The sequence below is a fragment of the Lindgomyces ingoldianus genome (genome assembly GCF_010093535.1).
Source record: "Lindgomyces ingoldianus strain ATCC 200398 unplaced genomic scaffold BDR25scaffold_7, whole genome shotgun sequence".
Taxonomy (NCBI): Eukaryota; Fungi; Ascomycota; class Dothideomycetes; order Pleosporales; family Lindgomycetaceae; genus Lindgomyces; species Lindgomyces ingoldianus.
The window spans coordinates 732,483-756,672 of record NW_022985168.1 but is presented as its reverse complement, the minus strand read 5'-3'; the positions used below and the strand labels follow the sequence as shown (position 1 = coordinate 756,672).

Genomic DNA, 24,190 nt, shown 5'->3' with positions numbered 1-24,190 from the left:
AAGGGCGACAAGGAATAAACATGGGGTCAGAACAGGGCAGAACGAGGACATACATTTCAATTTGATATCCCCAGGACAGGATGGCGAATAATGCGTTGACGTCGTATTTCTCTTTCTTTTCTCTTAAGGGTTTGTCAGATGTAGATCTGTAGGTTCAGTTAGGGTGTGTATGTTGCCTGAGAGTAGGCTTTGTCGGTTTCGTGTACGAAAAAAATAATCTTCTGGTGGATGTATATTTTTGGGTTTGGTGGATACGAACGGGATGTGGATCATAACTTTACTTCTTCCTCTCTTTAATGGAACAATTCTTGGGAGTTGTGTTGCTTGATCGTGTTAGTGATTGTTTGAGTGGACGTTGAAACACTTTAACATGGACACATTTCACTGTAACTGTTAGACTTGTACCGTGACCTTCCGTCGGGGATGGTGTGAGGTCTTTACGGTATCTGGGTCCAAATCGCTGTAGTCAATTGCTGAAATGGTTTTTGACGTTGGGAAGATTGTTTAGACATCTAATCGAGAGCGCAGATTCTGAAGACGAAGCATATCTTCAGGTCACGAGAGAAGGCTGGGTTGCGCTCACCAAAGGAGCAGGAGCATTTTACATCTCACTTAAATATCACGAGTGTAAAGAACAACAGTTTGTCGTGGAAAGTGCATTGATTTCCGAAGTAGCAAATCCACATGGCACAAACGCACCTGTCCAAAGGCGAGCTCGAAGAAGAGCTCGCCGGTGTTAGAACCTGCACATCTGAGATAGTAACGTGTTCAAGTGAACTCCCGAAATGTCCTCAATGAAGCATTGACCAGCTTCCCATGATTTCCCCCCACTCAATTTCATCCAGTAATTTTCCCATCCATACCGGCCTTGTGGTAGTTCATATGATCTATCGCGTGAGGAAGACCGATAACCGGATTGACATTGGCAGTAGAAAGTAGAGTTGCCAATAGCCGTTAGTTGGAAATATTTTTGTGGTTGGTTATGCGTTGTGTGTTGATTGTTTGGTGAGTTATGGTCGTGGGAGCTGAGATTGAGGATCGAGTGGATTACTTGCTGCGGGGCTGTCAGAGGTGTTACTAATGGAGAAGAGGACGAGAAGAGCTTACGAGCGGGCCCTAGTCTTTCTCCTCTTACGCTTGAGACGACGAACTCGCTTCTTCCTCCATTTGGCTCTCATCTTGTCGGCTGGCTGACTGAGCGAGAAAGGTTAGCAGGGAATTTTTGGAGCTCAAAAATTTGAGGGAAATGGGCGTAGACGGGAAGAAAACAGTATAGGCATGCTCAATTGATACTTTTGGACTGATTGAAGGGGATAATTGGTAAACTTACGTCGCTTTCGAGATGAGTGTCGTTGGTTGTAGAAGAGAAGGTGAAGGGTGAGCAGACAAAGGCCTATGTGCGGAGTTTCGCTTAGTCTGTGCGCTAGTCTCAATGTGGATAACTCCAGCCGACGACATCAGTCGCCAGCCTCAACCCGGAACCTCCTCTCCCACCCGAGCAAAGTCAAAGCTGTTGGTTAGGGGTTGAAGAGTGGGGAGTGTGGAAGAATGTCGGGGGAAGTGGTAGCCCTCCTAGAGGTTCGACTCAACGGTGGCGATCCAGGTGGTGAGGGCCCCGTTTCTTGGCACTGCGGTTGCAGCTAACGGCTTCTGCAGAAACTCAATCCCATATTGAAGTTCGAGGAAACGAGGAATTCTATCTCGGAAGAAATCCTGCACTCTGGTAATTGCTTCGGTCGCCCCATTGATGGCTTGATCGTCTAACGATTGTAGCCGACATCACTGGCTGGATAGATGCATCTCAAATCGACACCTTCGAATACACTGCGTCTTATACGAACAAGACCCTGTAGCCGGTATTCCGCCTTTCGTCTACGCTACTGATGTCTCGACCAATGGCACTTACTTAAAGAAAAGCAATACTGAATGTGCGAGCTCTCAAGGCCCATGGATTCAGATGGGTCGAAAGAATGGCTCCTTTCTCCTGGATGATGGAGATGAGCTACAGATCTCAGACTTCGTGACGCTGATCTATTGCTCACTCGTTCCTGTGAAAGAAACTGAACTGAGCCCAGTGCAACAGCGAGAAAAGAAGGTAAATACACAAACCTGCGTTCGACGTATGTGGAGCGTTCACTAATGCCGACCAGCTTTTTGCGCCTCGATATCTGATAACTGGTCGCGTTCTCGGCATAGGCGGGTATGGGAAAGTCATGGTGGCTATTAAACAGAAGACACAGCGCCAGCTTGCTTGCAAAGTCATTGATCTCCGTCATCTATATTCACGTCTTCCGCTTTCCAGTTCAAAGTTGCCGACATCAAACTCCGAGAGGCGAAAGAGATGGCCAACGAGGGTGAACAAGTGCTTTCGAGAGTTTGACATTCTAAAGGATCTAAACCATGTAAGAATCCAATTGAAACCCCCTGACCAGACCCTAAGAGGCTGTAGGCAAATATCATCAGTCTTGAGAAAGTGTTCTGGAGTTCCAACAGCATGTAAGTCAATTCAACCAATTCCTGTGCCGCCTTCTCATAAACAAAATAGCTATATATTCCAGGAACTTGTCACCGGTGGCGATCTCTTCTCCTACATCGAGTACAAAGGAGGCCGTCTTTGCGATGTTGAGGCTGCCGTCATCGTAAGGCAAATCTTGAAGGGCGTTGAGTATCTCCACGAGCATGACATCGTCCACCGAGACCTCAAGCCGGACAATATATTGATGACTTCCCTCGACGACGGAGCTCGGGTTGTTATCACTGATTTTGGGAATGCCAGGTTTCTTCCAAGGGAGTCAAATACGACATCCTTTAAAGCATCCCAGAAACAACGGATGTACTCTCTTGCTGGGACGTATGAGTTCACCGCACCGTAAGTTCATAACGTCCCGTTTCACTGCCTGATGCCTGATGCTGATATTGTTGATCTTAGCGAAATTCACAAGGCCAACAAGACTATCCCTGCTGAACATGGGTACTCTAAGGCCGTGGATATGTGGTCAGTCGGATCTATTACCGTGGCCCTCCTTTCAGGTGATGTTCTGTTCACCAATCGAGCTCATCCTGCGTATGAACGAAACCCAGGCAAGGTCATTCTCTCTCTTGCCTCCAAGTGCGATCTCCGTATTCTTGACGATCAATATGATCAAATATGGAGTAAGGTAGGGTCACGGCCGAAGGACTTCATCAAGAGTCTTCTTATCCTTCAGGAAGAAGATCGCATGTCAGCTACTGAAGCCTTAGCTCATCCATGGTTTTCGAACCAATACCACGCTGCAGAATTTGATGCTCTTTATGAGAGAGCAATCCGAGACTGGCAGCCTCGCCGTAGAGTGTTCAGGTTGGTTGAATCTATCTCGAAGATTACGGCAGACTTGCCAGCGAATGGAGTCTCAGGGGATTTATTAAGTCAGGATGTCGTATCTCGCCTCTTCGCTCCACCACTGGGGAATACTCCGACTCACGATATCCACAAAACTCTCGCGGCATCTCAGAACTGGAGAACAAACACGCTTCTGCCGGCTATTGCTGAGGAGTACGAAGATTCCCAGTTTGAAGACTCGGAGCCTCAGCCCCAATCTTACTACAATCATTCCGGCGTGGACGATTTCCTTGTTCGCCAATCGTACCAAGATACAATCGATAATTCTCTGGATCAAATAAATGCTCCCTCGGGGGCGTTTCGATATGCAGATGCCGACGAGGACCCTATAAAATCGAGTGGAAATTTTGATCAAGAAAGCCCTGGGCTTGTCTATTCAGATGAACATCTAGCATTGAACTTGCATCCTCACACCCCGGAACAAGATCCAGACTCCAGTATCGTACAGGAGACTCCATGTTCAAACTTAAAGCGTCATCAGCGTTCTCCAACTTATGACACTTACGAGGGGTCATCTCAAGGAGGTGGCTCGGGCTCCATGAAGCAGAGGAGGCTTCTTTGATCGCATTCGCATTTCTCTTTCCGCTAACTGGCAGATGGCTAATACAGCTGGTGTTTTTTTTAGAAGCTAGTAGCTGGAACGGTTTCCATGCCGATCTCCGTTGTTTTTATGGTAATTAGATATGTTTGATCTACTAATCTATGTAACATGCTATATGCTTCTAATCTTACCGCAAGTCTATATGCAATTCCCCGGTCCCGGAATACTAGCAATACGTCTTGGTATCTACTTAACCTCTCTAGAAATACCAGGGCTTGTGCTAGTAAATTTTGGAATTCCTAATAATGTCCACTCAGTATTCTAACTTTTCATCATCTCTCACAATAATTCTCTCCTACTGCACCACGATGGATAGGGAACCATGAACTCTTTGGCGGCTCCTTCTACGTGAACTGCCCGAGGAACGGCACACTTCCAGCATCCTTCCTAGAATCTAGGCGATTAATTGGAATTCTGTGTCAGCCTTACCTCTTCATAACCTTCTCATAGAATAAGCGTCACATTGGGCTATTTCTCCAAGTATTTGGAGAACGTCTGCTTGGACAGATCCAAGATCCAGAGTGCTCGTCCATCAAAGCGTGCTTTGGGTTCTATCGAGAAATTACACCCGCATTACCTTCTGTGTCCAAGATTATAAATTTACCGGCATTGCGGTCATCATCGACCTGGCCTATTCAATACTCTACTTCTTCCACCGTTTCCTCTAGAGGAAGAATATAACATAGAATTGCTTGGCCCTCTTATGCAACTAAAAAGCAATACACAATAACTTCTTAGCAGAACACAAGAGAGAAAGGCCCCAACAACCTCTTAAACACAATTTCTTATACCCTCTACCCCTATATTCGCCGTTGGCCCCACATAATCTTCCATCCTCTCCCTACTGTCTCGCAAGACCAAACGGTTTTATGGTTTTCCCGAGCTGCTTCTTTGACGGCGTAGGTGACTACTAATTTCGGATAGATGCTGCGAAAAGTTGAGGGAGTACTCACTGGTACTTTTGGTCTCTTCAAGAAGCTGGAAGACCGCTCTGTGACCGCTCTACATGCACTACCATGTATGTTCAAGAAAACACGCTGCAAAGATCTCATTACCTGTTCCAAGGAAAACATCCAGGGCCTGAAAAAGCGAAGACTACGTAGCAGAGATACCGTGGTACTTCTATACTCTCTAGAAAGCACATAGCAAACACCGTCTGACTTCACATAACTCCGCCCTGCAGATACTGGCGGATATTCTAGTTGAAGAACGGTGCCCGCATGGTGTCGGCGTTAATTAAACGCATGCCGTTGACCATTTTAGATAAGGAGGAGCAGGGATCTTCGAACCAGGGCAAGACAGCTAGGCTTCCTTGAGCATGGAGGGTATGCAGGACATTGCACAGCACAGTACCGCCATGGGATTGAATTGATGCATTGTTACAATTCCGTCGGCTACGAGTTGAGGGACGATGGTATAGTAGCGTGCCTAGTTTTGTGGATCTCATCTTTGTACCCATAGACGTGAACTGCGCAATCACGCTGTAGCACAACTAAATTGTACAGGCTCTCTTCTTGATCGCAATTCCGAATCTGTTTGAACTCGAGATGACAAGATAGGGACGACACGCGGTTTACTATGGCTTGTCTGCAGATGTAGCGCTAGTCATGGGAGGATCTATAGGTGTAGAAGGAGTGCTGGTGTCCAGCAGCGAGCAGCCCATTGTTGGAGATTGCTCTCGTTGAAAGAGACATGTCCGTGGGAAGAGTAGGAGGAGGATAGGGAAACACTCTCGCTTATATATTGCAACGCAGCGCTGAGCTGAGTAAATGTAATGTGCACGGGCCACTGGCGCGTTATGGGGTGATGAAAGTGAAGGACCAGGCTACACGGGATGATCAACTCACCCTTGAATGTACATGAAAGCATAGGGAGATATCATAAATCACTGCACCACGGAAGCGGCACAGCAAATTTGGCGAACGATGCATATGATCTATGATAATTTGAATGGCTAACTGTGTGATTTGCTATCAATGGGTTGTTGTATTCATCCTTATCAGTGTCCTCTAGATTGTCTTTGGAGCCTGCCCACTATACCTAGCTACTTTCCAAATTCTACGCGTGAGTGTGTACATTGTGTCACGCTAGGAGGGAATACTCCGCTTCCGAATTAAATTGCCTATTAGACTTTATAACACCTTATCATAGTTGTCTGCCGGAGCCTGAGGGGCCCTTCTTTTCTTCAAACTTCTGCTCGGCCCCCCTAAGACCCATGAAAATCGTCTTTCCATTTTCCGCCTTCTCACACTTCTCCTGCTAATCCACAACTTCGTCACTAGCTCCGAACGCTTGGAGTTTGTGTGAGGATCGGCAGCGGCAATCAGTTGTGTGCAAGGGATAGTGATCTCCGCCATGGATGTGGCTGTAACGAGACGGCTATTCGTGTTGAGGTCTGTCTTATTCATCATGGTGATCCTAACTTCCTCGCCGTGTTAATTGAGGAATGTCCCTATGGAGGATCGAGTACGCGATCTGAGTTCAACAATATTGTAATCGGAGGACTAGGCGTTCGAAGTGCTTATTTATGAAGTTGAAATGGTCTAGTTGAGTAGACTTGAATGAAAGGTAAAGAAGCGTGACGCTCAAATAAGAGATCGGGAATCCGCTAGAGTAGGGCGAGGTTGAGCTTATCAAATGGGCTTGGCGGCAAATATGTATTGGGTTGGAGGGTGACCTTCTAGAGACATCGATGGGCCAGTTTCTAGATACTGAGGTTTGTGGCGGTGCGGAGAAAGATCGTGGTCAATAGCGTGGGGTTCTGAGAGGTAATTGAGAGCGTAGGGTATAGGGCAGTGTAACGTAGAATAGAGAGTATAGAGCAACTCTAACCTCACCATTTTCGTGTATTCTATGACCGAAAACACCCCTCAGCATATCCAAAACGAATTTGGCTTGTGTTTTCTTAACACGGCTGGGAACAATGCAGAGACATTTCATAAGCAGACATGTCCACTTTGGATTAGCGCTGAAGAGATCCTTAGCAGTTCTAGAAAACTGACTGTCCTGACAAGCTCCATAAGATGATCTCTACAATAAGAATCTTATCTCTTCCACTCTTCGGCAGGCTCACCAATGTGTAGGAGGTTTGAAATCACCTTCCAGCTACGATCTTTTCCCCGAAAACCGTCAAGCTCAGGACGTGATTGGGAGCAGGACTGTGACTGCCTCACCTAGGCCTTTGTGGACGCCCCACCTTTGATTCTAGTTGTATTATAACGTCATCGAGATATAATTTTTGCTATTGCAAAACACCAGCTAGGATATGCAGGCCTCGAAAAATTTAACTGTGCAGTCGAAGAAATATACTCCAAACACAATTATTTTTTTCCTGCATGTTTCTAGCAGTCGAACTACTTACATTAACAAGCCTAAAATATCTTCTCACCGGCATTAATAGTTTAATAACTCAAGTTAACAAACAACCAAGTGATGTCAAGTCGATAAGTCCGCCCAGCAGAACCTTGGGGCTGTTTGTCCCTGCATCGAACCTTCCACTAGACTCGGAAGTAAGAGATGGTATTTATAAAGCGAATTTGCTAGCCCTCTAATATCCGTCCCCGTCTCCACAATTCGATGATTCCAGGAACGGACGAAAAGTGCAACACCTGGTGAAATGGTGAGATTCCTTTAGCGGACGACGTCATTTCGCGGATATTTGAACGGCATTAAAAATCAGATGGCGAGCTAAGCTGAAAGGAGAATGAAGTGTTTCAAGCCATCTTGGCAGAATGGAGTTCAGACCTGGAGCGCTCATTGGCCGACCCAGAAAAGATGATTACTCAGGTTGCTTATGCATCAAACTTCGACGCTTTCTCCGCCGCTTTTCTCTCGTCCTCCAATAATCACGGCGCTCCACGTCATGTCCATGGTTTCGATGCCAAGGCTTCGGAGGGAAAAGCAGCCAATCTAGCTACATCCTTGGTAGTGGAGCTATTAGTAACCTCAATAGAATGTGTCGTGCTTTGTGAGCTCCTGCTGACTGTCACACAGGCTCGTTATCAATGGCTTCATTAGCTGCTGTTGTGCAGGAGGGGAGGTGCATTAGATAAATATGAACTGTTGACCCCTCGTCTAGATCTCCAATTCGTCTTCCCTTTCTTAATTTAAGCGTCGACACTTCCAAATACTTCAACCGCTAGAGTACCATTTTAGCATGTCGGCCTTGATTCGAGATGCGCCTGTTGGCCAACTAATCCGGTGGGCCACTCGCAATCGCATCCTCCAATATCCCGAGGAACGGCCTAACTTCCAATGCCCAAATTGCTACTCACATCCCGATGAAAGGCTGGAACATTATCCCACCAAAGAAGAAGCACCACCAGCAGTGCCAGAGAGTCCGCCTGTTGAAGAGGCTGTATATCCCGACCCGGAGACGATTCTAGAGCAGAAATCCGATATTGAAGACGAGGAAGGCGAAGAATTGGAGCTAGAGAAAATCAGAACCGCACAGACTGCCCGAACATCACATACCGCCCGTACCCAGTTATCACGAGTGGGGACAAGAACAGCACTGCAGAAATCAATTACTAGAGCAGACCTTGAACAACAATTTACTTTAGCGACGATCGAGAAAGGGCCTACGCGACCCATTGAGCCAGAAAAGTTACCAGATGGCACGATTCTAGTAGATTGGTACACGAGCGATGACCCAGAGAACCCCCAGAACTGGAGCTTCGGCAAGAAGCTCTTTGTCATGGCGCTTATAGATCTCTACACCTTGAGTGTCTACATGGGCTCCGCAATATACGCTCCCAGCGAGGAAGGGGTTATGGAACGATTTAACGTGTCTGTCCAGGCTGCGTCTTTAGGTCTCTCTATGTACGTTCTCGCTTACGGGATTGGCCCTCTACTTTGGAGCCCACTGAGCGAGATACCGGTCATTGGCCGCAATCCTCCATATATGGTCTCATATGCGATATTTGTAATTCTCCTCGTCCCAACTGCGCTCGTGGATAATTTTGCAGGACTTGTTGTCCTCCGATTTCTCCAGGGGTTTTTCGGTTCACCTTGTCTTGCAACTGGCGGCGCAACTCTCCAGTAAGTTTTCTCCACATCTCAGTGGTATAGACTGTCTGAATTCTAACTCTTTTTGGCAGGGACATGTATAGTATCATCAAGCTACCCTACGTTCTTTCTATCTGGGCATTTGCGGCTACGTGTGGCCCTGCTCTCGGGCCTATCATATCCGGATTCAGCGTCCAAGCAGAAAACTGGAGATGGTCGCTTTGGGAAATGCTTTGGCTTAACGGCCCAATTTTCCTGTTACTTTTCTTCTTTTTGCCTGAGACTGGTTCGGCCAATCTCCTTCTCCGCAGAGCTCAACGCCTCCGAAAGCTAACCGGCGACAACCGTCTCAAGGCTCAATCCGAGATTGATCAGGCGCAGATGAACCCCAAAGATGTCGCTGTCGAAGCGCTTGTGCGTCCAATCCAATTAATGCTCTTCGACCCCGCGATTGCATTTACAGCCGTCTACACCAGTCTGATCTATGGCATCTTCTATTCCTTCTTCGAGGCCTTTCCACTGGTCTTCAATGTCATGTACGGATTCAACCTCGGGCAGATGGGTCTCACTTTCTTGTCCATCACCGTCGCGGTCATTCTGTCTATTGCCTTTTATTGGGCTTACATCCGCTATGTGGTAGAGCCTGATATTATCCAGAACGGCCTTGGGTCTCCGGAAAGGCGCCTCATTCCCGCTCTTATAGTCACGTTCCTTGTTCCCATCGGCCTTTTCATCTTTGCTTGGACGTCTCGGCCGAATATACATTGGATCGTTCCATGCATCGGAATAGCTATCACGACCGTCGGTATCTTCCTAATCATCCAGTGTATCTTCCTTTATCTACCTCTAGTTTATCCTCAATTCGCCGCCTCCTTATTCGCTGGAAACGATTTCTTGCGATCATCTGTAGCAGCTGGGGCTATTCACTTTTCGCGTCCATTGTTTGGAAATCTTGGTGTCGATCGTGGCGTCACGCTCCTGGCCGGATTGACCTGTGGATGTTCAATTGGTGTCTACGTCCTCTTTTTCTATGGAAGTAGGTTAAGGGCTAGGTCAAGATTTGCTGCTAAGTAAGTCTTGTTTCAAACTAGGGAGTATGAGGTAGACTGTGGAGGAATACCTCCTTATGTAGTGATTTGTAACGACACCTAACTGTTGTGAAAATTACTTCTTTTATTTCCTTTTGGCGACGATTCCGATATGAGTGTAAAGAATCGCAAGGGGTAAAGTTACTTCGCCTTGTCCTCTAGTCTAATATATATCCTAATACCAAATACAGTCACATAGACTCATATGTCATATCGTTACGTTCGAGACGGCTACCAGGATGTGTAAATTTATCTGCATTTAAATCACATGAAGTGGGCAGATAAACTCGCTTGTGTCGACATTGTGTTCACACTCAGACGTTCTTTCATTTCACTGTTTTAGCTTAAGCCGTCATTTTGTCTAGTAGACTAGCACTGTAACTAACTTCCCCAGCCTGCGTCGCGAAAAATCTCTGCGTCCCAAACAAAACGAGAGATATATTGACTTTTTCGCAACTTCAAATCAGACGCTCCATTAAATCCTGCAAAATCTCGTTGGTTAATATTGACGTAATACCCATGCCACGTCGCAGCGCACAGTCAAAATAAAAAGTATCGTGGTCTTACCGACTATTTTGCAACTGATGTGCTGCAGCCCCGTGACACACCTCAACTCCACCTAGTGTGTCCAACCGTTGATTACGGAGTGTTTTGGAGGCTGTATGGTACAGTTACGGAGGAGCTGATGTAGGTGTACAGTTTGTATACAGTAACCAAAATGTAGTAAAGCATTTAAGCTAACGCTAGAGACATAACCTAATTAGGGAGCCATGATAGCCTTAGTAAGATCTACAGTTGTTAATCTTATTGTATTAATATACTCTACAAGCTTAGGTAGTTTACCAGTAACAGTGTTGTTACGGAGCTAATTCTTCTCAAGTTAACTCCTCCTTATTATGATATCCTCTCCAGCTTGTACAAAGCACATCTCGCACTTATAAATGGTCGCTAGGATTAATAGGAAGTTAAAGGTAATCTTATAGAGGATAGGGTAGTAGAGCTAACCTTCCTGCTACTACTACTTAAGCAGCTAAGTAAGCAGCTAATCTCTAGCGTACTTATCCTCTACTAGAGAGTTAAGGTAGAAGTCTAACTTGTTAGCCTTCTGCCCCTTCTTTAAGCCACAGCCTTGTTGTGGAGGATAGTAAGATTAACTAAGAGGGACTTTTTAAGGCGCTTGTCGTGTGGGTTGCTATTAGCTACTAGGAGTTTCCTCTGTGATATCTCTAGCGACGCTGCCTCCTCATTAAAGCCCTCTAAATAGCATGTATAGATCTTCTAGATGCACAACTCCACGTGCTTGTACTAGGGTTGGTGGTGTTTCTAGTAGTCTTTGAACTAGAGGAGGCGAAGGAGTTGCCTTGTGCAAGGACACTGTATATAGGTCATATGTGGCCGTTTGGGCCCTTTCTAGTGTCAAGATGAGACAGCATGATATACCTAGGTAGCAGAACAGCTAGATGAGGCCTGTGAGGATGGAGCCTGTAAAGTGGTAACACGCTAAGATGACCGCACCCTTAATTAAGACAGGAATTGGGATATCATAACAGGCAAAAGAATAAGGTAGATAGCATAGTTGCTAAATTTATTAGGAGATTACTAACAAAACAGCATTCTCGATATTAGTCTCTAAGCACAAGACCCCAATCACCAGCAACAGCGATTAGCACCTTAAATCTCCTAAGATCCGATACAACTACTGTAAACAGTTAGCACAGCAGCATCATGTACGGTACAGGATACTAAGTGGATGCCCTGTATGTACGTACGTAGGCAAAATCAGTGTACTGCAGTACTATACTATTGGGCGTACTAACAGCTAGACACACTGACACCACCCCATTCGATTACAGACTTGAAATTGAGAGAACCAATGCTTTGGAGCATGCGACACTTATTACTCCGCTCTTGGGGTGTCACTAGCCGTAGATGTTGGATGGAATGTCTGTCCGCTATGGAGGTTGGTACGTGCGACAAGCTACAGCGATAGAAGTGAACAGAAAAAAGTACCTCTATCGTAGCCAGTATGAACGCGTCACCGCCGGAATGCCTCCTCCATCAACATTATCCCACCGAAGCTTACTGATGCCTAAATTGACGAATTTGAAGATTTTGTACGATCCTTGCGTGATACCCAGCTGATGAGCTTCTAACGGCTGGAAGGAGGCCTTTTTGAGGCCTGGGGAGTTGGCTAATACATAATACGAACACTTTAAGGAATCGAGATGTATACACCCCGAAGCCTATGCCAAACTTCCTCTTCTTAAGGCTATTTAACAGATACAGCTTGGAAAGGCAGAAGCTCACATTAACTGGGAACTGTGACCGTAGTGGAGGATCCTCTGAAGCGACGAAATATGGGTAAAGGGTGGTCAGCACTGAAAGAAGTGGGTTACAAGAAGGCCTAGTGAGGAGTTAGATCATCCCTGCATAGTAGGTAAGGCTCGTAAGAAGCGTGGATTGATGTTCTAGGCTTGCTTCTCTAGTATCTTGAAAGGACCCTGTCTATGCTAGAAGGAGTAGAATTTTATCAACAAGGAGAGCCACTGTGATCGGATAGTACTAACTGTTTATAGGTGGCTACATGTTAATCCTTAGCTTAGTTTATGCAGGGTGGAGCACCCGGATACTTCGCGGCTTCTACTAAGGAAGAACTTAATTAGAGTGGGAAATTTCCTATATCTTGACTAGCTTACTACCAGACCTCAATCCAAGTAAGGCAGGATAGGATAAGAGGAAAGAAAATATAGAGGTTAACTGCCTAGATCTATCTAGGGGGCAGCGTACATACGATCAACTACCTAAGATAGTATAGGAAGCCTAGAATATAGTTCATAGATATAGGTATTGATATCCCTAGGGAGCTTATTGATAGTATGCTAGCGAGATTGATGCTAAGGGTGGTCACACACAGCTTTGAAAACTGTATTTGTAGCCTTGCAGTGGGCATGAGTTATGAAAGAGGTCATGTATTGTGGACTGAGGCTCCGAGGAACTATATAGAATGATGAGACGCCAACCCCAAAGTTGATTGGGCAACTCATCGTAGAGTCCAGCTTACAATATATAATCAATAACAACGCCAAGCTTATGTCATTGAAAAGTAGTTAGTGGTCACCCTTGCAGTGCGCGGACCAATCGCCTTACTTTTGCCTGATAACATGGTAGACCCGCTCCCGCGGTACGGCGGCGCTTGGCTGTCCCTGCCTTCTCGGCCTCGCTAGGCGGATGATGGATTGCAATACTTCCTACAATTCATGCGCGGTCTTGCTGTTCAACTGATGTACGAGGAAGCAGTTGCTAACCTCTCCTCACGCCTGGCCCTTCTTCCACATTTCGTATAATGGACGGCCTTTCGGGGGCTGCAAGCGTCATCGCTGTAATCGACATATCTGCCAAGATCACCTCGCTCTGCTTCCAGTATTCCGTTGCCGTCAAGTACGCAAAAGATGACATCGAGCGCGTACGGAGAAAACTTGATGACATCACCCGCGTCCTGGAAAAGATCGTACAGCTCCTCAGCAGACAAGACAAAGCGCCGCTTTCTACTACTCATGGCTTATTCACCTCGTGCAGCCAATGCCTTCGAGAGTTGACGGACATCAAGGCGAAGCTAGAGCCGGGGAAGACTCGCAAGACCATGAGCCGGATTGGAATGCGTGCTCTCAAATGGCCATTCACAAGTAAGGAAGTAGGAAGAATTGTTTCCAGCTTAGAAGGATACGAGCAAACCTTCACCTTGGCGCTCCAAGTCGATCAGACGTAAGCTTTCATTTCCTAGAATCTGTTGTGAGATGATACAGCGTCTAACTGACTGTGGAGAGGTCTCATATTGGATCTAAGTCAGAAGCTAGACTTGGCCAAGTTACCTACCGCTAAAGGTGCCTCCTTCAACTCCCACAATGAGGAACACAATGCACGATGCCTACCAAACACCCGTATCACGCTGCTGCGTGATATCGCAGAATGGGCCAGGAGCGAAGACAGCAAACCCATATTCTGGCTAAGCGGCATGGCTGGTACGGGAAAGTCGACGATCGCACGGACTGTTGCGCAATCTTTTAGTGAAGTAGGACAGCTAGGAGCAAGCTTTTTCTTCAAGAAAGGCGAGGGCGAGTGCGGCAATGCCTCACGGTTCTTCAGCACAATCGCCATTGACTTGGTTGCCTGCGAGCCCGGCATGCTACCTGGTGTAAAGCAGGCACTCGACGAAGACTCAGCTTTGTCGGAGAGGGCTCTGAAAGACCAATTTGAGAAGCTAATCCTACATCCGCTCTTAGGGATACAGCAGGCTCGCACGCAAGCATTGGCGCGCGTTGTTGTTATAGATGCACTGGACGAATGTGAGCGAGAAGAAGACATTCAGGCGATACTTCAGCTTCTTGCTCGGACGAAAGACATCCGGCCTATATCGTTGCGTGTCTTGGTAACAAGCAGACCGGAGCTTCCAATTCGCTTTGGCTTCAAGCAGATGTCAAACGGAATGCACCAGGATCTGATTCTTCATGAGGTTCCCAAGGGGACCATCGAGAACGACATACGTCTCTTCTTCGAGCATGAGCTGGGAAACATACAGCAAGCGCGCATGCTGTCTTCAGATTGGCCAACAACAGATCAGGTTCAGGCCTTGGTTGAGCTAGCTGTGCCACTGTTCATCTTTGCTGCCACAGTGTGCCGATACGTTAGTACTAAAGGAGGTGATCCAGAGGAATACTTAGACAAGGTTCTCCAGTACAGGAAGTTAACATTCTCACAGCTTGATCGAACCTATCTCCCCGTGCTAGATCAATTATTCGCCGAGCAGGAAGAAGAGGACAAGGAAACGTGGCTGCACGCGTTCCAAGAACTAGTGGGCAGTATTGTTGTTCTCCGCAGTCCCCTCTCAGTCGCCTCACTTGCGCGCCTTCTCCAGGTCCCACAGAAGCAGATTGCCTACAGGCTAGACTCTTTGCACTCTGTTCTTAGCATCCCTGAAAGCAAAGACGTTCCTGTTAGACTCCTGCACTTGTCATTTCGCGAGTTTCTTGTCGACCCTCGAAAACAAGGGAAGAGCCCGTTCTGGGTAGACGAGAGAAGCACGCACACGAAGCTGGCGTCTCGCTGCCTTGAGCTCATGTCCGCACCTAGCGGCCTCCGGCAGGACGTATGCAGCCTCTTGAACCCTGGGGCACTAAGGAGCGAGATGGACGAAGGAATAATTACCAGCAGTCTGCCCCCTGAACTGCAGTACGCATGCCGCTACTGGGTAGACCATCTAGAGTGCAGCCAGCAGAACATTACCGATGGAGACACGACGCATTGTTTTCTACAAAAGCATCTTCTCCATTGGTTCGAAGCCATGAGCCTCATTAAGGAGACAAATCAATGTGTGCACTTGGTTGGGAGACTGCAGGCGCTGGTGGCTGTAAGGGTTCTTACAGAATATCCTTGCTCACATTCTGCTAACTCGTAAAGTAGTCATCCACAAGCACCTGCTCAGGCTTCCTTCGCGACGCCCATCGATTCCTATTGCGATTTTATTCGGTACTCGCAGATGCTCCTCTGCAGATCTACTCTTCGGCACTTGTTTTTGCGCCAGAGACGAGCGCGATACGGAAAACTTTCGCAGAGCAAGTCCCGCAGTGGGTTGAGATGCTATCAAAGAGGGAAACAGATTGGGACGCCTGCCGCAGCACGCTCAACGGCCATTCCTCCTCAGTCATGGCGATGGCCTTCTCACTAGATAGCCAACTAGTCGCATCGGCATCTGACGACTACACAGTACGGCTGTGGGAGGCGGCTACAGGGACGTGCCGCAGCGTGCTAGAGGGCCATTCTGCCTCAGTCGAGGCGGTGGCATTCTCGCCAGACGGGCAACTAGTGGCATCGGCATCTAACGACGACACAGTGCGGCTGTGGGAGGCAGTAACAGGGGCATGTCGCAGCGTGTTGGAGGGTCATTCCCGTTGGGTCACGGCGGTAGCCTTCTCGCCAGACGGGCAGCTGGTCGCATCGGCATCTTACGACAAGACAGTACGGCTGTGGGATGTGGCGACAGGGGCATGTTGTAACGTACTGGAGGGCCACTCCGACACGATTACAGAGGTAACCTTATCCCCAGACGGGCAGCTGGTTGCGTCGGCATCCGATGACAAGACAGTACGGCTGTGGGAGGCAGCGACGGGGACATGTTGCAGCGTGTTGGAGGGTCATTTTGGTTGGGTCATGGCAGTAGCATTCTCGCCAGACGGGCAGCTGGTCGCGTCAGCATCTGACGAGACAGTACGGCTGTGGGAAGCAGCTACAGGAACGTGTCGTAGCGTGTTGGAGGGCCATTCTGACACAATTATGGCGGTAGCTTTCTCTCCAGACGGGCGGCTAGTTGCTTCAGCATCTGACGACAAGACAGTACGGCTGTGGGAGGCGACGACAGGGACATGTCGCAGCGTGCTGGAAGGTCATTTCGGTTGGGTCAGGACGGTAGCCTTCTCGCCAGACGGGCAGCTGGTCGCGTCAGCATCTAACGACAAGACAGTACGGCTGTGGGAAGCAGCCACAGGAACATGTCGTAGCGTGCTGGAGGGCCATTCTGACATAATTATGGCGGCGGCCTTCTCGCCAGACGGGCAGCTAATTGCGTCGGCATCTAACGACAGGACAATACGGCTGTGGGAGGCGGCGACAAGGACGTGTGGCAGCGTGCTAGAGGGCCATTCCGACACAATTATGGCAGTAACCTTCTCGCCAGACGGGCAGCTAGTTGCATCAGCATCTAACGACAATACATTACGGCTCTGGGAACCGGATACAGGAGCGTGTCATTGCGTGTTGGAGGGCCATTCCGACACAATTATGGCGGCGGCCTTCTCGCCAGACGGGCAGCTAATTGCGTCGGCATCTATCGACATCACAGTTCGGCTGTGGGAGGCAGCAACAGGGACATGTCGCAGCGTGCTAGAGGGCCATTCCGCCTGGGTCATGGCGGTGGCATTTTCGCCAGACAGGCAGCTAGTCGCATCGGCATCTTTCGACAAGACAATACGGCTGTGGGGTGTAGCAACAGGGACATGTCACAGCGTGCTACAGGGTCATTCCGACCGGGTCACGGCGGTGGCCTTCTCACCAGATGGGAAGCTAGTCGCGTCGGCATCTAGTGACGAGACAGTTCGGTTGTGGGAGGTGGTGTCAGGGACATGTCGCCGCGTGCTAGAGAGTCATTCCGCCTCAGCCATAGCGGTGGCCTTCTCGCCAGACGGGCAGCTGGTTGTTTTGGCATCTTACAACAACACAGTACGGGTGTGGGAAGCGGCGACAGGGACATGTCGCAGCGTGCTGGAGGTTCGATCTCAGTATATTCAGCATCTCGCTGTCTCGCTGGATGGCCGAGCACTTCACACCAATGTAGGCGATATTCCCCTGTCTTCACACTCTGCCAGAACGTCATATTCGCAAGACAAACTGCCGTCTCACATCCTAGTGCAGGATCAATGGATTCTGCGCAACAACGAACTCTTTCTGTGGCTTCCATTCGAATACCGACCAACCTGTACAGCGGTACGCGGGGACATAGTTTGTCTAGGGCATTCATCTGGTCGTGTGAGCTTTCTAAGAGTCAAATAGATGTCGCATGATATGAATACTAGCCATTACCGTGTTGCGTCTCATGCCCTATACATCCTCCAAAACCCGTCAGGTGAAAGGCTGGCATTTACCTACAATAAATCGTTCTGCAGGACTTGCTATGACGTTTATATGCGTATTTTTAGGTATATTAAGATGAGCGCGAATATGTCGCTGTCCTTCTCGCCCTTGTCAGGAGACGTACAGAATCACAACCCATGTAGCATACTCACGTGATTACGCCAACGGAGAATGAAACAACCATCCGCGGATATAAGCCAGAAATGCAACTAACTGAAGATAGGGTTGACAGATGTTTCTGTAGGGACGGTCGCATAGGAGTTGAGGATTGCATCTAGTCGCTGAGAGACGTGAAGGTGTCATGCCTTATCCCTGAAAGCATTACATGACACTGGTTGGAGCCCGCCGTACGCCGAGCCGAATAGGTATATCGGAATCAACAGTTTAGACCGTTTCCGTCGTTTGCAGGGGCTTAATGATCGGAGCTAGGTCTAACCTGCAACCACGCAAAACTCATGCCAACTCTGCAAGAGTTATAGTTACGAAGTAAATAAAGCTCGAAAAGTACACATTGCTGCAGAGCTCGGTATTACATAATAATACCACCATGACCACTTAACTAACTATAGCCTTGCAGCTTACCGCATGCACCACTCGCTATAGCCGATATACACTTTATACTCCACCCACATTATATTATAGCTTTAGAAACACTACCAGTGCGATTTGCAATCCGTGAAGAGTGAATTGCGCCTTGTTTTAGCCAGCGGGAAGGCGAGCCGGCGTTGTTGTGGTGATGATGTTTCGAGGGCTGAAGTACGTGGAGTGCCAAAACAGCTTTCAGACCAGCCAAACCCAATTAATTTTCAAGTTAACCCCCTGGGATACGTTATTTACTTGCTGTGAATAGCGTTGCCAATTTATGAAGAAGTATCAAAATGTGTGGGTGAGATAAAGTCGCTGCGAAGTTGAGGTACCTGTCGTCAAGCAGGGTTTCTGGCGAAGGGCTTTCCCACACACAAGGAGGCCGAGAATTGGTGATCCAGTCACCGGGAACGGACCAGATATCTTCTCCAATCCTTCATGCAGGCAACTCTTGTTGTACCATATTGAACGCGACGACTCCTTTTCTTGCTAGAAGTTGTAGTGCAAACTAATGTACAGTTCGCCGAGTCCGTTCTCATTTTTTTGTTGTTACAACCTTAGCGTTGGTTTTAATGAGACACCAAGATGAGAGACACCGGGATGAAAGATACCTACGCTCGGTCGGTTTCGTAGCAGCAGCGACCAATGATGGTGCATTTGATCTCTCGTTGATCTTAATCCTACCTTCTTAAGAAGAGATGCTCATGAGTCAGGATGGATGGAAACACACGGCCTCAACCACGCTGATTGGCTTGTCACGTGATGAGCACGCAAGCCTCCAATCAACTTCGATCGCTCCTCATGCTTCTGCCCTCGCTCACCACCTCTTCCCTAAGTCACAAGCTTCCACCAACGAAGAATATTCTCGCAAGGCTTACGGTACGAAACCAACCCCCCTCAATAAATAATCTATATTTTAAACAAGACCCACACCGCTATTACTGTTTCTCTAAACTTAATTTGTCTACCCGTTTTGGCACATCATCGTCAGCTCTGCCCTGCTCTTACGTGCGGAACACGAACATCCCCACCTGTTACGCATACATCCTCACCATCTGTTCGTTTCGCCCTGTCCCTACGTGCGGAACACGGACGTCCCCACTCGTAACACATCCATCTCACCACCTGTTCGTACTGTTCCGAGGCCTTCGCCAACTCGTTCCATTCTGCTCCCTTCAACGAGCGAACGGATGGGTGACCACATATCAGGGGAAAATAAAGATTAGGAAAAGACCTGACGACACAGAAGGAGCGGAGCTCAGAGGTCCTTTCAGATCCATTCTGAATTTCTTTCCTTAAGGCATGTATTATGATGTCAGCGCCATCACCCTGAGCACAGTTTCCCCTCTACAGCTTACGAACCAAACATTGCTTAATTCCTATTCGAGATATTATCCCAGGCTCACTCTTCGCCGCAATGGTATCTAAGATTATTTTCTTAATGGCAGACTACAGTCATGGCCCGACAGGTTCGCGCGTTGCCATAGCTTCCTCGAGAGCGCATATTACTTCGAGCATCCAGAGACTGCAATCCCCTGGGTAATCTTTCATGAAGCCGACTTTGAAATCCACTTCGCAACAGAGTCTGGCAAGCCTCCCGTTTGCGACGAGAAGATGTTATCTGGCTGGACAGGCGCTCTCCTTGGGGCATCAAAAGCTGCCAAATCTGCTTATCAGACCTTGTCCTGCAACGAAAATTTCAGAAATCCGCGCGCTTGGACGGAGCCAGCATTTAATCTAGATTCTTACGATTTGGTCTTTCTGCCTGGCGGCCATGACAAGGCAGTTCAGCTGGTTATTGATTCAAGGAATGTCCACCACCATGTTGCAAGCTACTTCCCGAAGACAAGAAAACCCTCCAGTAAGTGCGTAGCTGCGATCTGCCACGGCGTCCAAGTTCTTGCTTCGTCATCACTGCCCGACGGCCGGAGCATTATACACGATGTGCAGACTACAGCGCTGCCTGCGTTCCTAGAAGAGAGTATTACGGCTATAACACGACCATTTTTTGGGAGACTATTATAAGACATATGGTGCTGGGACGGACTCGGTCGAAAAGATTGTGAGGGAAAGTCTTGACGAGAACTCGCAGTTCAAGAATAGTTATAATCCTACTTCCACGTACGTTAGTTGTCTATTTAGGGCTTGGAGGTTGGCTGACTTGCCATGATAGGTTTGTCGTTCACGACCTAACGTACAATTACTTGTCGGCTCGATTTCCGCCTGACGCAGAGCTGCTCACGCAGAAAGCTGTGGAGTTGGTAAACGAAGCGTGTGGCACTTCTAAAGCCTAGGGATCGTGTGCTCGTTATCGCGTTCCCTACACCTTGTGGTTACAGTCTAGTTTTAATACTTTCGCTTGTTTTTAAACGCTTAGCCTTCATAGTGTTTGTCTAATCGACTCGATCGTTGCCGACACTCCACCGCGTTTCCCCCCTCGCTCAATACAGCTTCCTCATACCACAATCCTCACCCGGTCCGGTACGATGTCTAATGGGACATGCTACCAGACCGGGTACAATCGTAGGCCCCTCTGATTTAATTGTCTCGCAACAACAAGGACGCTTGCCAAGGGCTTCCCTCTAACACTACATATTCTATTTACAGAAACTCCAAACGCTAAATATTGACTTACACGCACTGCCGTTGCTAAGCCCCTTAACGATACCTTGTTCCGTTACCAGCTACTGTTACGACTACGCAATTCCATCAATTCAAAATATTAATTAACCCAACTGTCTCTTAGTACTGCAATGGAAATATAGTCTGGGTTTAATCTAAAACGTAATAATAATGGTGTTGAAGATACGACCAAGAACTCTGTAAACCAAGTAGTTCTAGAGAAAAGAAATCTAGCAGGCTTGTCCTATCTGAGACAACCTATTCTGATTATAAAACTAGGGCCCCTAGTAGCCGACTAACGCCAACCCTACCTTAGGACCCCTCAAGGAATTATTCAAGAATTTGGTCCAGACCAGACGGCTACAACAACAACAACAACAGCGGCAATGGATAACAAGCCTCCATCACGCACAGCTCTAAGGACAATAAGAACATCCACAACTCTCAGGATTCAACTTTGATGCAATGAGATATTGAAGAACCGGGGAATGATAATTCTCATTCCCAAGGAGAAGCCTCAGAACCCTAGGATCTAGTATTTCTGGAGGAACCCTTTAGACTGGGACTAGAAAGTATCGTTGATCAGATGCACACCCAAATCCCTGAGACTAATTCCGCGCAAAGAAACCAAGGAGATTAGAAAATGAGAAAATATAATCACCCCCAGCCCCCATCGTCCATGCACCTCCATCGAACAACAATGAATCCAATGGTGGCTAAGTCCTATTATAAATCACTAGCCTCACAAGGAGTGTACATGATCACATGAAGTATTTTATCTGTTGGAGAGAAATTTTCTACAAGTCATCAGCTCAAAGAAACCTGGTGGAATCTCTAATCCCTAGCTAGAAGATTGTTTCAGCAGCATATTCACACTAACCGCTCTACAGTAGCAGAACAGATTTAATTCGTAAAATCTTTTCCTAGATTTAGGGAGAATGTCGACAGAATGCAGATCTCTGTCCTACACTACCTTTACCTCTACGAACCGGTCCCTACGAATGGACGCCTAGGTGATGCCTAACCCCTTTTTAACCATCCAACCCATCTGGTTCCTGGAAAAGAATACGGATATGAGGCCAATTTCTAACGAATTAATGTCCTCCCCTTACTTGCCAGGCTGGAGTTAAAGTTTGAACAACTATTCCTTGTGCAACTCAAGTAAATTTAACATATCGACCTTGACGTTACCACCCCGTGTAGACATTGCTATGCCGCATCTAGGGGACTACTACCATGATTATCGGAAATTTTAGAAGAGGGCAGTCTCTGTGTAAGTCTGGCGTTTAGGGCAAGTTGAACGATTGGATAACCCTTCTTAAAAATAATAATAGATTGGGAGGTGGGAGAGCTGGCGTTTCTGAAAGATGGAGTCTTCTATTTGCTATGCCGAGCATGCATGCAAAGATCATAGTAGCGATTCATGGGACACCAAAAGTCGCCCGGGTGAAGCCGAAGGGACCAATTATCTCGAGGGGTGCGAGGAAGAGGAGCCACCGGGATCGTACCCTGGGCTGCAACTTTCCAGGGTCACGACGGCGTATGCCACGAAATTAGTGGGTTGAGGAGAAGTATAAGAGGTAGAACATATAGGCACGCATGCTAAATTCACACTAATAGTGGCAAGGCCAAAGCCCTATTGTTCGTATACCGACTGGAATAATTGGAGGAATGTGAAGGTCAGGGCGTCGCTGAGGTCCTGATCTCGTTTGGACCGTAAATGTTAATGCTTTTGCTAGTCTTGCACCGATACTGAGCTGCGTTATCAAGTAGGATTGTAACTCGAGCCTCTGGCATGCAGAAGAAGTGGATGAGCTGGATTGCCCTGTCTTCAATTAACTGAACCAAAAAGAACCACGGAAGCTTGAGGGTAACCTTCTACGAATCGCCGAAAATGGGTCCAATGGCTACCCCACCAACAGAGGATAGGACAAGGGATGTAACAGCGTACTTTTGCTCATCTGACTCCCACATATTCGCAAGAACTCCGATTTGTGACTGATTCACCAGCGGTGGATATACCACCCAGAAAACGCACGATAACGCATGTGCCGTGGTGCTTCAAAAGAGCGCAATACAATTGCTAGATATTTACTAGAAATACTGAGCCGCAGGATTGGCCCCCTGCCATATTCCTCGCTCTAAGGTGCCCGAATTCGCTTCCAAAAGCAAAGGCAACGAGGTAAGCCATTTGGGGGATGCGAGTGGCTTGCTTACTGACGACGAATGGTCAGATGGTCAGAGATAGCACTGACGGCATTCGTGTACGTAATCACATTATGCTCATAAAGATTTGGATGAGGAAGCCAACACTTAGAATCTGCCATTTGCGCCAAGTAGGAGAGTTATATCCAAGCTTTTCCCAGGCATCAGTCTTGGAACTTGATCTTGTCGTCTGAGATAATGGAGTCTATATGTTCTTGTTTGAGCTGGGCACCCTCGCTGTGGGTTGGGTCGCGCTTGGTTTCTGGCACTGAAGTCGCCATTTTGGGTAGAGTAAAAATGTCAACGACAAATTGGGAAGAAGGATGACAGAAATGAGAAGTAGGGGTTCTTCCTACAAAGGGATATAACTTATATTTGCCCCCTTCGCCCCGGGATATTTTACTATCACTTGTTGGACTTCCTTACCCGGCAGTCCTGCCATGGTGTCTTTGTTCTTCGCGAGCTTCTCCCTGCCAAATCTTCTTCGAAGCAACATATCCAACAAGTCAAGGCGTCACACGAATTCAGCTAAGGGGTTCGTGAGACACGTGGGATGGTTTAATTTTCCTATCAACGACTGATGATGGGATTCATTTCCCTAGGTGGTGAGGATCAGTTTCCGTCATGATCTTCGCATGTGGTTTTTTTTGGAGCGTACGCGAAAATCGCCGTGGCTGTATGTAGTTCTCGTAATTTGGGTCGTATCTGATTTGTGAGTCTGGGGTGTCGGGGTATATGATGTTATGTGTTGTGGGTGGATTGCCTGGTGGTCTTCACCACAGTTGGGTCAATTGGTAAGCCTCACTTGCTGAATCTGTCAAACCCATTTGGGTTGGCTCTTCATCCATAGAATTCAGAAATAGCCTGCGATTTCAACTTTCTTATTGTTGATATTGTACATCTCGTTTCATCGTACCTAATTCGTGAGGCGTGAAGGTGTCGAAAGATCCAAAATGATCCCCGCTTTGAAGAACAACTGCCACCTACTCCATTGTACACAATAACGAGAAGTTCCCGATTCAA

General features: G+C 47.6%; 9 protein-coding genes across 9 annotated transcripts; 4 read left to right on the top strand and 5 right to left on the bottom strand.

Moving 5' to 3' along the window:
• Nucleotides 1-777: 777 nt before the first annotated feature.
• Nucleotides 778-1,856, bottom strand: BDR25DRAFT_301642 (uncharacterized protein). The gene is made up of 5 exons (XM_033689627.1): nt 1,774-1,856; nt 1,657-1,723; nt 1,331-1,606; nt 1,108-1,194; nt 778-1,054 (listed from the first exon to the last, which is right to left on the bottom strand). The coding sequence occupies exons 3-5, from the start codon at nt 1,456-1,458 to the stop codon at nt 1,048-1,050; spliced, it is 222 nt and encodes a 73-aa protein (XP_033551038.1). The 5' UTR covers nt 1,459-1,606; nt 1,657-1,723; nt 1,774-1,856; the 3' UTR covers nt 778-1,047.
• BDR25DRAFT_180239 (kinase-like protein) lies at nt 1,668-3,356 on the top strand (the record flags this gene model as incomplete). Its single annotated transcript, XM_033684205.1, has 6 exons — nt 1,668-1,723; nt 1,774-2,095; nt 2,151-2,402; nt 2,450-2,496; nt 2,546-2,869; nt 2,930-3,356. Coding segments are annotated over 6 exons (1,428 nt in total), but the record flags the coding sequence as incomplete, so codon positions are not given.
• Nucleotides 3,357-4,780: 1,424 nt separating this feature from the next.
• BDR25DRAFT_351732 (uncharacterized protein) lies at nt 4,781-6,391 on the bottom strand (the record flags this gene model as incomplete). The annotated part of the gene is made up of 9 exons (XM_033694906.1): nt 4,781-4,991; nt 5,036-5,140; nt 5,192-5,374; nt 5,436-5,448; nt 5,484-5,521; nt 5,558-5,805; nt 5,840-5,950; nt 6,029-6,067; nt 6,122-6,391. The coding sequence occupies 9 exons, from the start codon at nt 6,389-6,391 to the stop codon at nt 4,781-4,783; spliced, it is 1,218 nt and encodes a 405-aa protein (XP_033551036.1).
• A 24-nt stretch (nt 6,392-6,415) lies between these two features.
• BDR25DRAFT_351731 (uncharacterized protein) lies at nt 6,416-7,205 on the bottom strand (the record flags this gene model as incomplete). Its single annotated transcript, XM_033694905.1, has 7 exons — nt 6,416-6,432; nt 6,467-6,660; nt 6,693-6,741; nt 6,818-6,948; nt 6,983-7,048; nt 7,079-7,138; nt 7,201-7,205. The coding sequence occupies 7 exons, from the start codon at nt 7,203-7,205 to the stop codon at nt 6,416-6,418; spliced, it is 522 nt and encodes a 173-aa protein (XP_033551035.1).
• A 636-nt stretch (nt 7,206-7,841) lies between these two features.
• On the top strand, nt 7,842-10,075 carry BDR25DRAFT_255888 (MFS general substrate transporter). The gene is made up of 3 exons (XM_033686385.1): nt 7,842-7,919; nt 7,974-9,020; nt 9,080-10,075. The coding sequence occupies exons 2-3, from the start codon at nt 8,137-8,139 to the stop codon at nt 10,059-10,061; spliced, it is 1,866 nt and encodes a 621-aa protein (XP_033551034.1). The 5' UTR covers nt 7,842-7,919; nt 7,974-8,136; the 3' UTR covers nt 10,062-10,075.
• A 3,253-nt stretch (nt 10,076-13,328) lies between these two features.
• BDR25DRAFT_255885 (vegetative incompatibility protein HET-E-1) lies at nt 13,329-17,668 on the top strand (the record flags this gene model as incomplete). The annotated part of the gene is made up of 3 exons (XM_033686384.1): nt 13,329-13,837; nt 13,898-15,479; nt 15,533-17,668. Coding segments are annotated over exons 1-3 (4,137 nt in total), but the record flags the coding sequence as incomplete, so codon positions are not given.
• Nucleotides 17,669-19,757: 2,089 nt separating this feature from the next.
• Nucleotides 19,758-20,634, top strand: BDR25DRAFT_323213 (class I glutamine amidotransferase-like protein; the record flags this gene model as incomplete). The annotated part of the gene is made up of 4 exons (XM_033692089.1): nt 19,758-19,809; nt 19,863-20,321; nt 20,356-20,461; nt 20,514-20,634. The coding sequence occupies 4 exons, from the start codon at nt 19,758-19,760 to the stop codon at nt 20,632-20,634; spliced, it is 738 nt and encodes a 245-aa protein (XP_033551032.1).
• A 99-nt stretch (nt 20,635-20,733) lies between these two features.
• Nucleotides 20,734-21,653, bottom strand: BDR25DRAFT_351725 (uncharacterized protein; the record flags this gene model as incomplete). The annotated part of the gene is made up of 8 exons (XM_033694904.1): nt 20,734-20,758; nt 20,789-20,886; nt 20,946-20,970; nt 21,009-21,036; nt 21,077-21,206; nt 21,259-21,322; nt 21,419-21,503; nt 21,557-21,653. The coding sequence occupies 8 exons, from the start codon at nt 21,651-21,653 to the stop codon at nt 20,734-20,736; spliced, it is 552 nt and encodes a 183-aa protein (XP_033551031.1).
• A 945-nt stretch (nt 21,654-22,598) lies between these two features.
• BDR25DRAFT_351722 (uncharacterized protein) lies at nt 22,599-23,289 on the bottom strand (the record flags this gene model as incomplete). The annotated part of the gene is made up of 5 exons (XM_033694903.1): nt 22,599-22,653; nt 22,710-22,840; nt 22,874-23,021; nt 23,067-23,178; nt 23,214-23,289. 5 exons carry the CDS (start codon nt 23,287-23,289, stop codon nt 22,599-22,601), a joined length of 522 nt encoding a protein of 173 aa, XP_033551030.1.
• Between the last annotated feature and the right edge of the window lie 901 nt (nt 23,290-24,190).

What these genes read in the sequence shown, in the direction of transcription:
- BDR25DRAFT_255888 (XM_033686385.1), top strand. Translation starts at nt 8,137, where the DNA reads ATGTCGGCCTTGATTCGAGATGCGCCTGTTGGCCAACTAATCCGGTGG. An exon ending in ACTGGCGGCGCAACTCTCCA is followed by an intron (nt 9,021 to 9,079) that starts GTAAGTTTTCTC and finishes TCTTTTTGGCAG; the next exon opens with GGACATGTATAGTATCATCA.
- BDR25DRAFT_301642 (XM_033689627.1), bottom strand. Translation starts at nt 1,458, where the DNA reads ATGTCGTCGGCTGGAGTTATCCACATTGAGACTAGCGCACAGACTAAG. An exon ending in ACACTCATCTCGAAAGCGAC is followed by an intron (nt 1,195 to 1,330) that starts GTAAGTTTACCA and finishes TTTCTCGCTCAG; the next exon opens with TCAGCCAGCCGACAAGATGA.